Source organism: Colobus angolensis, unplaced genomic scaffold, assembly GCF_000951035.1.
Source record: "Colobus angolensis palliatus isolate OR3802 unplaced genomic scaffold, Cang.pa_1.0 Scaffold52, whole genome shotgun sequence".
In the NCBI taxonomy this organism is placed as follows: Eukaryota; Metazoa; Chordata; class Mammalia; order Primates; family Cercopithecidae; genus Colobus; species Colobus angolensis.
In genome coordinates this window covers 822,147-837,962 of record NW_012118710.1, presented here as the reverse complement: position 1 = coordinate 837,962, position 15,816 = coordinate 822,147, and the positions used below count along the sequence as shown (strand labels likewise).

Below are 15,816 nucleotides of genomic sequence, written 5' to 3'. Positions count from 1 at the left end.
CATCATCATCATCACCATCATCATCATCACCATCATCACCATCACCATCATCATCATCACCATCATCACCATCGTCATCATCACCACCACCATCATCACCATCACCAGCATTATCACCAGCATCAACATCACCATCATCACCATCACCATCATCACCATCACCAGCATCAACATCACCATCATCACCATCACCAGCATCAACATCACCAGTATCATCACCATCACCAGCATCATCACCAGCATCACCATCACCAGCATCATCACCAGCATCACCATCACCAGCATCATCATCACTGTCATCACCATCACCAGCATCATCACCAGCATCATCACCATCATCATCACCATCATCACCATTACCAGCATCATCATCATCACCATCACCAGCATCCATTATCACCATCACCAGCCTCATCATCATCACCAGCATAATCATCACCATCATCATCACCATCATCACCATCACCAGCATCATCATCATCATCACCATCACCAGCATAATCATCACCATCATCATCACCATCAGCAGCAGCAGCAGCATAATCATCACCATCATAATCATCACCATCATCATCACCATCATCATCGCCATCATTATCATCCCATCATCATCATCACCATCATCGCCATCCCTATCATCATTATCAGCAGCATCATCAGCAACATTCTCATCACCAGCATCATCATCACCAGCATCATCATGACCATGATCATCGTCCTCATCATATCACCATCATCATCCCCATCATCATCATCACCACATCATTATCACCATCATCACTATCATCCCCATCATCATCATCCCCATCATCATCACCATCATCACCATCTCCAGCATCATCATCATCATCACCATCATCACCATCTCCAGCATCATCATCACCATCATCATCGTTACCATTATCACCAACACCAACGTCATCACCATCATCACCATCATCAGCATCATCACCAATGTTATCATCCCCAGCATCATCACCATCACCACCATCACTAGTTTCATCATCACCAGCATCATCCTCATCAGCAGCAGCAGCATCATTATCACCATTATCATCATCACCATATCTAATTTCATCATCACCAGCATCATCCTCATCATGGTCAGCAGCAGCAGCATCACCATTATCATCATCAACATCATCATCATCCCCTCATCATCATCACCATCATCACTATCCCCATCATCATCACCACTAGCATCATCACCATCATCAACCCCATCATCATCCCTATCATCATCCCCAGCATCATCACCATCATCATTACCAGCATCACCAGCATCAGCGTCACCATCACCAGCATCATCACTATCATCATCATTGTCATTACCAGCATCACCATCATCAGCATCACCATCACCAGCATCATCACCATCATCATCATCATCATTACCAGCATCACCATCATCAGCATCACCAGCATCATCATCCTCATCATTACTATCTACATCATCACCATCCCCATCATCATCATCCCCATCATCACCAGCATCACCATCACCAGCATCATTGTCATCATCACCATCATCATCCCCATCATCATCATCATCATCACCATCATCATCACCAGCATCACCATCATCAGCATCACCATCACCAGTATCATCACCAGCATCATCATCATCACCATCGCCATCCCCAGCATCATCATCCCCATCATCATCACCAGGATCACCATCACCAACATCATTATTATTATCATCATCATCATCATCACCATCAGAAGCAGCAGCATCATAATCACCACTCACTGACAAGATTCTTTGCTGTGCCCCAAGCATTGCTGATCATATATCAAACATTGATCTCTCATAACAAAAGCACTGATGGCCCTGTTTTCCATATGAGGAAGCCAACGCTGTGCCATAGTTTGGATGTTTGTCCTCTCCAAACCTCTGTTGAAATTTGATCCCCAAAGCTGGAAGTGAGGCCTAATGAGAGGTGTTTGGGCTGAGGAGGTGGCTGCCTTATGAAGTGGCAATTAATGCCCTCCCTTGTGGGTGAGTGAGTTTTCACTCTTAGTTCCCACTAGAAGTGGTTGTTAGGAAGAGCCAGGCCCCTCCCCTCTCTCTTGCTTCCTCTCTCACTGTATGATCTCTTTGCACGCCGGCTCTCCTTCGCTTCCCACCACGGCTGGAAGCAACCTGAGGCCTTCCCCAGACGCAGATGTTGGCATCACACTTTCTGTAGAGCTGTGAGCCTAATAAACATTTTTTCTTTATAAATGACCCAGCCTCGGGTATTCCTTTATAGCAACACGAACAGATCAAGACAGGCTGCCTGTGTTTAAGTGACTTCCCCCAGGTCACATTCTGATGGAGCAGAGTCAGAATTCAGGCCCAAGCTGCCTAATGCAAGGCCTGACCTAAAAGGAACCATCAGGTGACAGATTTTGACAGTGACTCAGCTGGTTTTCCTGAGTGTAGAAGTATTAGTAACCTGAGTTAGCCACATAAAATAATATCCCCAGGCAGGCAAACAAAAGGCCAACCTATTCCTCCAAAGTGATAGAAACAGAACCCACAGTGACCCCCACACAGCATCAAGAGACAAAAGACTGCCCCACTGTGGTCCCCAAAAAGCCATCTCCTCCACTGCAGCCACACCCCTCACTGAGGTGTCCCTGCTGGGTTCCCACCATTCATTCTCAGGCTCTTCTCATCATTTCTTGGGAGCCACAGAGTCTGGCACACACCCACGGTGGGGGTCACTAATCCATGGGTGAGGACAGTTGGTCACTCAACATGCAGGGAAGTGGTGTGGGGAATGAGTCTGAACTCTAGTACAGAAGACAGCCCCAGTTCTTCATTTTTTTAATATAGGGATGCTTATTACTCAAGGAAATTCTGTATTTCAGTGGGGCCTTTTTATTTAGCTGCTAAGTAAAGGGGAGTGGAGTCCATTTTTATATCTTTGCTGCTTTCATCCCTAAGATTTCCATCTGGTTCCCAGTCCCATCCTGAGTGTATGCATTTATGCAACTAGACTGACTTGTGTTTTTAAAAGAAACATTATTAATAATTAATAAAGCTTCCCAAGATAAAAGCTGCCTCTTGAACTAAATAATATAAATAGCTAAAACATAATGAGAGCAGCGGGCATTCTTCTAAGCGTATTTAACCCTAAGAACAACTCCATGAGGCAGATGCCATTATCATCACCATTTTACAGATAAGGAAACTGAGGCACAGAGGGAATGAAAAACTTGTTCAAGATCAATGGCTACTAAGTCATGGACCTCAGATTTGAAACAAAACAGTCAATCTTTAGAGACTGTACTTTTATTGCTACTTAGAACAAATATCCTAAATTGAGGGTGGGCCTGGAAGGTTCTGTCCATGTACCATTAATCCCTTTCAGGAAAGAAGGAGCTAACCAGTGTCTACCAGTCCTGACTCCTCTGAGGGCAGAGGGCTGTGGGGCCTCAGCCATCCAGTCCAATGCCACATCCCATAGGTGTTCAGGTCAAGTATGATCCGGGAGAGGTTATCCAGGAGCCATGAATATAGAGGATAAAACAGGAAGACAAATGGAAAATTAGAATTGCAGAATGAGAAGGAACTGCCTTGCACTTCCCAAATGGGAGGCTTCTTCTGCTCACTCTCACATTCCCAGACCAGATCACTCTCCAAGAGGGCTTCTGTCCATTTCCCACAGGATTCAAGTCTTCTCCCCAGGTGTGTGCACACCAGCCCTGCTCTGCCATCCAATGCTACACTGAAATTATTCAAGCCCTGCTTCTGTGTCATAGCCCTTCAAATATTTGAGGAGAGCTTTCACTCTCCCCTATGCTTGACCAAAATAATGTCAGGAGTTCATAGCAAAGGTGAATATTGAGTTCACGGATTCCTAATTTCCTGCCCAAGGTTTACCAATGACAGCAATCTGTCGTTTTCATAATTGTATATTCCAGGGTGGAATTTGAAGAGATAAAAGAGCCTATAAGCCAAGGTGTTCAGAAAAAACAGAAAAGCAGGAAGAGGGTTTACATCCAGATTCATAGAAAATGCTGGAGTAAGGCCAGGCGTGGTGGCTCCTGCCTGTAATCCCAGCACTTTGGGAGGCCAAGGCGGGTGGATCACCTGAGGTCAGGAGTTTCCAGCCTGACTGACATCATGAAACCTCATCTCTACTAAAACATACAAAAATTAGCTGGGTGTGATGGTGCACACCTGTAATCCCAGTTACTTGGGAGGCTGAGGCAGGAGAATCGCTTGAACCCAGGAGGCAGAGGTTGCAATGAGCCAAGATGGTGCCACTGCACTCCAGCCTGGGCAACAGGCAGAGACTCTGTCTCAAAAAAAAAAAAAAAAAAAAAAAAGAGAGAGAGAGAGAAGGAAGGGAGGGGAGGGGAGGAAAGGGGAGGCTGGCTGGGTCCTCAGGCCTGCGTGTGAGTGAGGCCGCTACTGCTCCCTCTTCTGCACTCTCCCACCCAAGGTGGCCACCACTTTGCCCCTCCGTGGTGACAGTGCCTTCAACTCTGGAGGGGAAGTGGAAGCCCTGGGCTGTGTGGGCTCAGTGCCCTCCCTTCTGGACCACCGAAACGTGTCTGCATCCAACTCTTCTTGGTACCTTTGGACCCCACTCCTTCTCACCTCCTCAGAAAACAGGGCTGTCAGAGAGCCCTGCTCTCGCCGCGTCCCCATGTTGTGCCTGTCACCAGCTCCTCCAGCCTGTTACTCCCGGGTGCAGCCCACTACACTCCAAATTCTCTTGCCACCATGGAACCTATGGACACATTTGGATCTGACTCCCTGGAGCCTTTGACCTGGCGGTGTATCTCCCCCGTTCCTGAGACTCCACTCTCTCCCTGCTCTCCTCCCAGCTCCTGAATGCTTTCTACAGGGCTCACTAATAAAACTTCTGCCTGGGCTCTTTTTCAGTTTATACCTTCTCCCTCTATGATCTTAGCCCTGGCTTCCACTAGCACCTGCATGCCCAGATCTATAACTCTAGACTTGACCTCTTTCGGAAGAGGCTTTCTTCAAAGTTCCCAAATTTACACATGTACTCACATCACCTAAGGATCTTATGAAAATTCAGACTGATTCAACTGCTATGGATAGATTGCAGCCACGGCTCATGGTCTCTCCCCTGCATACATACTATTTATTTATTTTAATTTAATTAATTGTTTTCTTGAGATGGAGTCTTGCTCTGTTGCCCAGGCTGGAGAGCAGTGGCTCGATCTCTGCTCACTGCAACCTCCGCCTCCTGGGTTCAAGCTATTCTCCTGCCTCAGCCTCCCCAGTAGCTGGGATTATAGGTACCCACCACCACACTGGACTAATTTTTGTATTTTTAGTAGAGACGAGGTTTCACCATATTGGCTGGATTGGTCTCGAGCTCCTGACCTCAGGTGATCCACCTGCCTCGGCTCCCAAAGTGCTGGGATTACATGTGTGAGCCACCACAGCCGGCCCATGTATACAATTTACACACACACCTCTGTGAACCCGCCCAGCCCAAGCCCACATTTCCAGCTCCACCCACCCCCGTGTGCTCTCTCTTACCTCTACTGTCAGTGCCCCTCCAAAAAAGGCAAGTACTGTTTTGACCTTTAGCACCCTGGCAACCAGCCCATCCTGATGCCATCCAGAGCCCACCAAGAGTCACCTCATTAGAACAAAAGATGCTCCAATCACCCAGGAACTCCCAAGGGATTAGGAGCTCTGTGTCAGGAACCAGGGTCAAAGGGCAAATATTAGAACAAAAGATTCTTCCAGCACCCCTTTCTACAGCCATATTAGGAGCTGTATGTCAGAAACCAGGGCCAGATAACAATGTACATATTTCTTATTATTTCACAGTGGTATTTTCCTAATCCTACTCCATCCATGAGCTCCTCCTCATTCCCTTTCCATGCCAGTTTCCTTCCAGTAGCTCCTGAGGGACGTCCCTCTCTACCAGGGTGAGTCTGCAGGCCCAGCCTTGCATGGAGCCATTGTTGGTGCCTAAGTCCCATCTTCCAAGCCACGTGGCTGTGCTGCACAGGGACACTGGCATCCATCGGCTTACCCCAGACATCACTCTCCTCTTTCTCCATGGCCACTGCCCCTCCCTGGGCCCTCCACTAGTGTCCCTGGGCTTTGGCTGTCACCCACTGAAACTGTGCCCCAGAGCTTAAAAAAAAAAAAAACCTAATGACTAATAGAAATGCTTGAGTTTTCAGGATAGCAGATAAGAAAAGACAACTTCCGGAAACACTGAAACTCCCTCTGCTTGCGAGATTTTAAAACCAGTTGCAATTGGTTGGAACCAATATGGCCAACTAAGTCTGCACAGAGCCCACCTGCTAATGTCACAGCCTGAATTTCCACTGCATATGTCACACTAACTTCCTCAGAATTTGCACATGGGACCCATGAGGAGGCATGAAGAGACAACTGCACAGGTGTAAGAACTTCCCAGACCTCCTTTTTCCCTCCACCAATCACCTACTAATCTCAGCATCCACTCCCTTAACCTTTTCTAATAAAATTCCTGCCTTAAAGCCAGCACTTGGAGACAGATGTGAGCTGGACGCCTATCTCCTTGTTAGCCCACTAGCAATCAAAACTTTCTTTTCTCAAAAGCCCAGTGTCACAGCACCGGCTTCTTGCACACTGGGCAGAAGTCTCTTTTGCTTGTTAACCCCATCAGCCAAATCCCCTGCCTCTGTGTGTCACTGTAGGGCAGCCTCCTCACCTCCTAAATCTCCCCACACACCTCACCCCTTGCTGTGGCAGCTTCTCAGGGAGTGGCGGAGAGGACAACGGAGGTGTCTCCCAAGCGTGGAGGCTGGAAGTCAAGGTCAAGGTCACTTCTCAAGGCTGCAAGGAAGCATCTGTCCCAGGCCTCCCTGCTTGCTCCTCATGGCTCAGGTGCTCCTTGGCTTGGAGATGGAAGCCTGTGTCTTCTCCCTGCATCTCCCCATCAGATTCCCTTGATGCATCTGTCCCTGTGTCCAAATGTCCCCTTAAAAGGACACCAGTCACATTGGATGAGGGCCCACATTAATGACCTCATCTCAATTTGATCAACAGACACTTTTTCCAAATGATATGTTACACACCAAGTTAAATGATTGGTTCCAAGGTGATCGTCGCAGGTTCTGGGGATTGGGACTGCAGTATCTTTTGGGGGGCCACAATTCAACCCCTCACGCTCTCTTCTCCCCTGAATTAAGCCTTCAGCAGCAAGCTTCCTCTTCCCGCCAATAGAGTAAAGAGTCCCTGGGGTGGCTGTTGAGGCTCCTGGCTCAGCCCCTCCTTGGCTTCTAGTCTCATCCCCTGCCGCCCTCATTCCAGCCGGGGAAGAGGGCTTGCTGACCCCAACCCAGTCGCGTATGAAGCGCCACATGCCTCGACTCAGGCCCACTCCCTCCCCTACAGGTCTCCCTGTCCTCCAAGGCTCACTGGCTGCAGAGCCATCCCCAGATGACCCTGCTGGAACCCGGAACCCATCAGGCAGATGCCCCCTTCTGTGAGGACACCCATCACAAGTCAGTCGTGTGCCTGTCCCCCTCCCTCAGTGCCCTTCAGTCTTGCCTGTCATCCACCAATCACTCCCGGAGCCCCTGCCAGGTGCCAGGCACCAACTGGGCTCTGAGTTCATTATCTCACTCAACTGCCACAGCCAGCGGGTGGCAGGAGGCACGCTGAGGAGCACAGTTGAGTGCCCAGCCCTGATGTCACCTGAGCATGCTCCTTGGGACTTGGCCCTGCTGGACTGTCTGTGCACAGGATGGACGGGAGTCACAGCTCCCCCATCCCAGCCCAGGGCCCAGTACGGACTACAGCAGCTCTGGGCAGGAGAAGGGAAGTGAGTCAGCCTAGGAGCCGAGGCACTTAGGTTCAGATTCAGTCCCCAGAACCAGGTCATGCAGCCAACTGAAGGAAGTGGGGTGTGGAGTGGGGTCGGGAGGGGCTGACACCTCCACTCCTTGGTCTCCAGGGTCCAGAGCACCTAGCACAGTGGCTCCAGGGTAGGCGCCAGTGCGTGTGCACTGCACAGAGAGTCTGCAGAGGTGAGACAGGGAAAGGAGCCACAGCCCAGTCTGGCCTTGGGGCACCTAGTCCAACAATTCCCTTCCATCTCCTAAAACCTCTATAATCCCAGCACTTTGGAGACCAATTCAGAGGATCGCTTGAGGCCAGGAGTTCCAGACCAGCCTGAGCAACATAGCAAGACCCCATCTCTCCAAAAAATTGAAAGCAAAACAAAAAAAAACCTTTGCTGTTTTCACTTCTTCACCCAATTTTTAGCCTTAGCTGCCTCTGATTCCTTGCCTCCTACTCTCTCACCCTCATCAGGCCCCCACCCATGGCTCCAGAGGCCATGCTCAGTCCCATCTGACTCAGCCCATCAGCAGCGTTCAACAGAGCTGGTCACTGGCCACTCCCCCATCTCCAGCACAGCGTGCCCTTGGTGCCTGAGACCCACCTTGCCTGGTTCTCCTCTGACCATTCTGGCTGCTCCTTCTCACTCCCTGCCTTTGAGTACTGGGCATCCAAGGGCACTGTCCCTGCACCCTGTTCCTTCCTGTGCCTACTCGAAATGCTCTCACCATCTTGTGGTTTAGACACATCCATCAGTTGGCCACTCCCACCTGCACATCTTCATGCCACACCCTCCCTGAAGTTCAGTGACCACCTACCATCTTCACAGCTGCACCTGGATTTCCAACCCAGTTTTCTGACCTAACATGCCCAGAGCTGAGTCTTAATCCTGGCTCCTCCCACTATCTCATGTATCCTAGGCCATGCCAGCTTCATGCCTCCAGTTGTTCAGAGCAAAACACAGTTCTCCTAACTCTTCTCTCATATCCCACATGTGATCTGTCAGCTAGTCCCACTGACTCCACCTTCCAATTGCATTCGGAAGGGGTGCTCTCTGCCCTGCCCTTGTTCACACCACCATCCTCTCTCTCCTAAAGTGTAAACAACCCACTAACTCGTTCCTGTTTCCCCCTTGTCTACACGATGCCTGTTCCAATTAGCAGCCAGAGCAATTCTGCTCAAATTAGATCAGACCATGTCTCACTCCTCTGTTCAAAACCCTCCAACATTTGCCCATCTAAAAAGTAAAAGCCAAACCTGCTCCTGCCACCTCCCAGCTCTGTAATCCACCTGCTGCCCTGCTGGCTGTCTGGGCATCTCCTGCCTCAGGGCCTTTGCACCTGCTGTCTGCTTCCCCACACCCTCTGCCTGGCACATTCCCTCACTTCCCTCTGAGCATCACGCAAAAGTTAACTTTCTTTTTTTTTTTCTTTTTTTTTTGAGATGGAGTCTCACTCTGTCACCCAGACTGGACTGCAGTGGTGTAATCTTGGCTCATGGCAACCACTGCCTTCCAGGTTCAAGTGATTCTCCTGCCTCAGCCTTCACAGTAGCTGGGACTACAGATGCCAGCCATCATGCCCGGCTAATTTTTATACTTTTAGTAGGGACGGGGTTTTGCCATGTTAGCCAGGCTGGTCTCAAACTCCTGACCTCAGGTGATCCACCCCCCTTGGCCTCCCAAACTGCTGGGATTGCAGGCATAAACCACCGCGCCAGGCCCCAAAAGTTAGCTTTCACAGCCAGCTCTTTCTATTGGTCTGCTCGGGCTTCCATAATAAACTACCACAGCCTGGATGCCTGAAACCTCAGACGTCCATTTTCTCACAATTCCGGGTCTGAGAAGTCCAGGATCAAGGTGTCAACAGAGCTGGCTTCCCCTGAGGCCTCCCTTTCTTTGGCTTGCAGAGGCTGTCTCCTCCCTGTGCCTCCCCATGTCCTTCCCCCTGTGCATGCAGGTCCTAATCTTGTCTCATAGGACACCAGTCCTATTGCATTAGGACCTACCCTAATAATGCCATTTAACCGAATCACTTAAAGGTCCTGTGTGCAAATGCAGTCACATTCTGATGGGTGGAGGATCTCAACATGGATTTTTGGGGCGACAGCTCAGCACATAACAGCCTCCCATACCCCTGCCCCATTACCTTCCATCTGGCGTGCCTCAGCTCCCCTTCCTGCTTGGGTTTTGCTCCTCCGGCACTCATCAACTGTCTGTCTGCCACATTGTGTGTTTTAATTATGCATTGAATTCCTGGCCTGTGTTCCCTGCTGCAGTGTGAGCCCCAGGAAGGCAGGGAGTCTTGTCTGTTTCACTTTCTGCCTTATCCGCTGTGCCTTTAACGGAGCCTAGTAAGGCAGCCACTATCTTAATATAACATAATTAACATCTATAGTTAATGTATATTCACTCGATAAATTATTTAAAGCCATAGCTGTTTTTGCAAGGCCTCTGGAGCATCCTGATGTTCCTAGTTTTTTCTTTATTTTCTGGAAGATTTCTTTGTGAGCTCTGAACATGGACTCATCCTCGGAGACACTCGTCATGGTCATTCATACCACGCTTTTGCTCGTTCATTTGCAGGCTGCTTCCTCCCTGTCACTTTCTTCTTCCTGCCAACTGTGAAACAGCCTTTTCATTTCTTAACCTTTTTGTGGCTCCAGAAGGCATATCGTTTTCTTCCCTCCTGCCCTTCTGTTTGGTATTTAAAAACACACCCTGAGAGACATAAATGCAGATTTTTTTTTCCTCCAGTGAATTTTCTGCAACTGCGGGCCTTGCTTTAAGAAGACTCAACAGATAACAAGTGTAAATGCCAAAAATATCAAGCAAAGGCAGAGGGCCAAAGGGAAGGGAGATGGTTTTACTAAAAGTTCTTTTTTCTTTATTTTTAAGGATTCAATGTGCATTTCCTTAGTGGTGGTTTTCCTTTCGTGCTCATAAAATGTGATTTGACTTACAAATTGTAATTCCTATAATACTATTTAGAGCATTTGTACTACATCAAGGTAGATACAGCTGTCTTGGCATTTCTTTGGTAAAATGCTTACAAATACTTTGGGCTTCTCTTGACCTTTTCATTTTCCCCTCACAGAGTTACTGATTGCCGCTGTGGGCTCCCAGCTTTGCCCTCAGGGGCTGGTGTGAGCCCAGAGCAGCTGAGTGGTGGCTCCAGGAAAGGGGAGAAGTCAGGGGAGGGAGGAATGTTCCTCCCAGATCAGCCCACAGAAACCTCTGTGCCCATCACACATGCCTGAGCTTCCAGTCCCCTAGGTGTCCCTTGCAGCTTCCTTTGAGTCCAGCTGTGACAGCGGGAAAGTGAAAGACACATTATAGAATGGGGTTCCAAAGACTTCACAGCCAGGCCCCCTCATTCCTCAGTGAGAAGGAGCAGAATGAAAGTGCACGCAGAGAGCAGGGAGGTGGTGCAGGCCCAGAGAATTTAAGAGATGGCACAGGCATGCAGAGGCAGAGGTCCCGTCCTTCATCATGCGCTAACTGAACACGTCTGTTGCATAGCCCAGTGCACAGAAACGTGTCGGGGGTGGGGGAATTCCGTACCTATGCTCCCACCAGTTGCTTAACAGGAAAAAACCTAGGAGGTTACAGGAAAAAGTGAATAGTGGTTTGCATTAGCCTATAGGCATAATGACACATCCCTGCAATGGAGTACTATGAAGCCTTTAAAAGAACAAGGTGGGCAGGCACTGTGGCTCACATCTGTAATCACAGTACTTTGGGAGGCCAAGGTGAGGCGGGAGGATAGCTTGAGCCCGGGAGTTCAAGACTAGCCTGGGCAATATAGAGAGATCTTTTCTTTAAAAAATAAAAATAAAAACATTTGCTGGGCATGGTGGCACACCTCTGTAGTCCCAGCTACTCAGGAGGCTGAGGTGGGGGGATTGCTTGAGCCTGGGAGGTTGAGGTTGCAGTGAGCTGTGATCACGCCACTGCACAGTAGCCTGGGTGACAGAGTGAGACTGTCTCAAAAAGATGAAAAAAAAAAAGAAAAAGATGATCCCATAGAATAGGTGATACAAATCAGATGAAGAAAGTAGTCTTTCATCTGTGTACTCAAACACAAGAGGAGAGCTAGGTGGCATGGATGTACTCATAGACAGCTGTGTCTCTCTCTGCTGACATACACATGGGAACTGTCTGCCATGGGGAAGGGAACAGAAGAGGTGGGGCAGAGAGAGGAATTAAACTTTCCATTGTATGTCCTGTATGCACCTCTGCTTCTCTGACATGTGAATACCTTACATTTTTTCTGGAGACGGAGTTTCGCTCTTGTCACCCAGGCTGGAGTACAATGGCGCCATCTCGGCTCACTGCAACTTCTGCCTCCTGCATTCAAGCAATTCTCCTGCCTCAGCCTTCCAGGTAGCTGGGATTACAGGTGCCTGCCACCATGCCCAGCTAATTTTTGTATTTCCAGTAGAGATGGGATTTCACCATGTTGGCCAGGTTGTCTTGAACTCCTGACCTCAGGCCATCCACCCCAAAGTGCCTTGGCCTCCCAAAGTGCTGGGATTACAGGCATTGTAGCAGGACTGGCTGCAGACAAAACCCCTCAGACACCAAGTTGTAGAAGGAAGGGCTTTATTCAGCTGGGAGCACTGGCAAGCTACCGTCTCAAAATCTGAGCTCCCTGAGTGCACAATTTCCGTCCCTTTTAAGGGCTCACAACACTCAAGATTTTACATAGAAGGGTCATGATTGATTTGAGCAAGTAGGGCATACGTGACAGGGGCTGCCCGCACTGGTGGTCAGAGAGAAACAGAACAGGGCAGGGAGTTTCACAATGTTCTTCTATACAATGTCTGGAATCTATGAATAACATCGGTTTCTAAGTTATGAGTTGATTTTTAACTGCTGGGTTTAGGCCAGGCAGGCCCGGGCCTGGTTTCAGGCCTGGTGCCAGGCTGCCTATCTTGGTTTCACTTCCTTGTTTTTTCTTAAAACAGGTACTGGGTATAAAACAATGTAAAACAATATGAGAGGGTCTCTCTCTTTCCTCATTTCCCTCCTTTGAGACTCTCACTTTTTATTAGTGGGAGTTGTCACTCTTATTTTTGCTACTTATGTCTTTTTGTGCAATAGATTGATAGTGATTCATATAGTACACTTGTGCCGAAGCATTTTGGTAAACTAAGATAGCAATGAAGCTTTTTTATCATTTGAAGAAGTACAGGTAGCAAACAAGGGAGCAGTAAGCAGGTTCTCTATTATAAGAGTTTTTTGGCCGGGCGCAGTGGCTCACGCCTGTAATCCCAGTACTTTGGGAGGCTGAGGCGGGCGGATCACAAGGTTAGGAGATCGAGACCATCCTGGCTAACACGGTGAAACCCCGTCTCTACTAAAAATGCAAAAAATTAGCCAGGCGTGGTGGCGGGCACCTACAGTCCCAGCTACTCGGGAGGCTGAGGCAGGAGAATGGCGTGAACCCAGGAGGCAGAGCTTGCAGTGAGCCGAGAACGCGCCACTGCACTCCAGCCTGGGCGACTGAGTGAGACTCCATCTCAAAAAAAAAAAAAAAAGGAGTTTTAAATCTTCCTAGTGCTGGGAACTAATTTTTAAACATGGGTTCAGGGTCGAATTTGTGCTACACTTGTACGGGCACATGTGTCAGTTTTGTCATATTTTTAACTATGTCTTTAACTACTTGCCTTTGACAGTAGTATGTGTAGACAATAATTAGTAAGGTTAAATTTCTTATAGACCTCTATTTCAGCTGTTAGCAAGTAGTCGAGAGCCAATCTATTTTGATAGATAGCACTTCTTATCCCAGTTGCTTGCCAGGTCTGAACAGTCAAGGCTTGACTGGTTTTATTAGTGATGATTTTTAAAACAGCTTGCAACCTTATGGTTTGGTTGAGCATGTAAATGGGGGTCCAGTATTCCCATGAGCCGTCTTGTGTCTAAGTGGCAGGCCTATAGTATTGTATAATTTTTTAGGAGTTCATTTACCATCTTTTTAATTACCTGCGCCTATGCTTCGTTTTCCATGGGAAACATAGACAGGGATGCCCAGGAGTTTGCCTGTTTTTATGGGCAGTAGGAAGAAAGATGGTTTAATAGTGCCAATAACACAACTACCTGTCCACTGGTCAGGCAGCTTAGCATAGGCTTTATGTCTACATATCCAGTATAACCCGGTGGGGGCAGTCCAGTCCTGGTGGAATTCTGGGTGGGTCCAGACAGTCTGCAACCTTGGAAATTTACTGAATGGATCTCCTTCTGTGTAATTGGAACTCCACCATGTACCTTTTTTTTTGGTACCATTATACAGTTTTTGCCCCAGACAACTAGGTCATCCTACAGAATGAGTGAATTTTTTTCTTTTTCTTAGCTATGTAATATTGTCCAATAATTGAGACTTTTAGAGCCTAGAGATGATCAGGGTGATTCTTTTGGGCCGGGAGTTCATCAGGAACTGGCTCTGTAGGCATTAATTCTTGGGCTTCTTATGGCCATGGATCTCTTATTACAGTTTTTTCACAAACAGAACATGAAGTGACATTTACAGACTGGGCTACATGCTTGGCTAATTGCAAAAACAAATTTCTGTTTTTTCCTGCAGTCTCTGGTACTGGCACATTTAGTTTATCATAGAAAGTCTGAAATACTGGTTCCAGAGACAGTTTACGAACCTCCTCTTTTACTGAGATATTTACTTTAGGACCTAGTCCTTTTCTATTGATGCCCAGAGATACGTGTTCTCCTTTTGTTTACCTTGGGTTTAAGGGATTTGTAATTATTAATTTCAAGGGGTTGCAGCTTCCACTTGTACAGGAGGGGCTGCCTTCTCCTTTTTGAAGCTAAAAAGTATCTTTTTATCATTTTTTTAAGTAGTCTAGATTACATAAGACTAGTAATTACACACATTTGCACATGAGCTTAATTCATGGCAGATATATTCATTTCCTGCCGTGTAAAACTTTTTTTTTTTAATTTAAATAACTGCATCTTATTCTATGCTGATTGCTATTGATAGTGGCACAAGCATTAAATTTTAGGGTTGTATGCTTGGGGACCCCTCTTTCTTCTGTCCCAGCTATGACTTTACTTGTGTCGCCTAGAGAAGGACCAGTCCTTAATTTTATTTTAAACACTGTGATCATGGGAGGCTTAAAATGGGTCATAACATGCCTCAGGTTGGTTATTTCCTGGGCTACATACCTTGGATAGAATAGCATTGTACAAACAAGTTTCTTTTAGAGTCCTGGTACACTTATAACAACCATAAAATAATAGGACTGTAGCAATCTTTTATCCTACCTCAGTGCCTTGATGTATATACACTGGGAACAGCCCTCAGTCTGAGGAAGGTCAGTTGAAGTTCCTACTATACAAGTCCAAATTTCAAGGAAAATGAGTCCTGCAATGAGTTTCCTCATGCTTTGGCCATGCGTGGACCAATCAGCTTCCGGGTGTGACTGGATCAGGGCTTGTTGTTTTCTTCAGAGTCACTTTGCAGGAGTTGGCGAAGCTGCTCCCATCCACATACAGCTCCCAGTCTACTGATGTTTAAGGATGGTCTCGGAAGTTGGGCTCACTAGAATAAACTGAGTCCAGTACTTTTACACAGTTACATTTAACTGGGCTCTCTGATACCAGTAGCAAGGTGGCAGGGTTTAGGGTGTTGCAAACTTCAATGGTTATGCGGGGATTTTCACAGAGTGAACTTTGGTATCTAGTAAGTCTAGCATTCATTAGCTAACGGTGTCCTTTGATATTTATTAAAATTACCACAGCATGGGGGGGACTTTAGGTTTTACCTAAGAGTTAGCTTATTTGCTTCTTGTGCTAACAGGGCCATTGCTACCAGGGCCCTTGGACATGGGGGCCAGCCTTTGGAAACCCCATCTAGTTGTTTTGAGAGATAGGCCACTGGCCTTGCCCAGGGCCCTACAGTCTGGGTTAAAACTCAAACTGCCATTTTTTTTCTTTTTGACACATAGAGTGTAAAGAGTTTTGTCAGGTCAGGTAG

At 47.6% G+C, this 15,816-nt stretch overlaps 1 protein-coding gene across 1 annotated transcript; it reads left to right on the top strand.

The window, feature by feature from the left end:
- Positions 1–53: 53 nt before the first annotated feature.
- On the top strand, positions 54–1,742 carry LOC105525199 (putative protein TPRXL; the record flags this gene model as incomplete). Its single annotated transcript, XM_011960746.1, has 4 exons — positions 54–125; positions 694–849; positions 922–996; positions 1,578–1,742. Coding segments are annotated over 4 exons (468 nt in total), but the record flags the coding sequence as incomplete, so codon positions are not given.
- Positions 1,743–15,816: the final 14,074 nt, after the last annotated feature.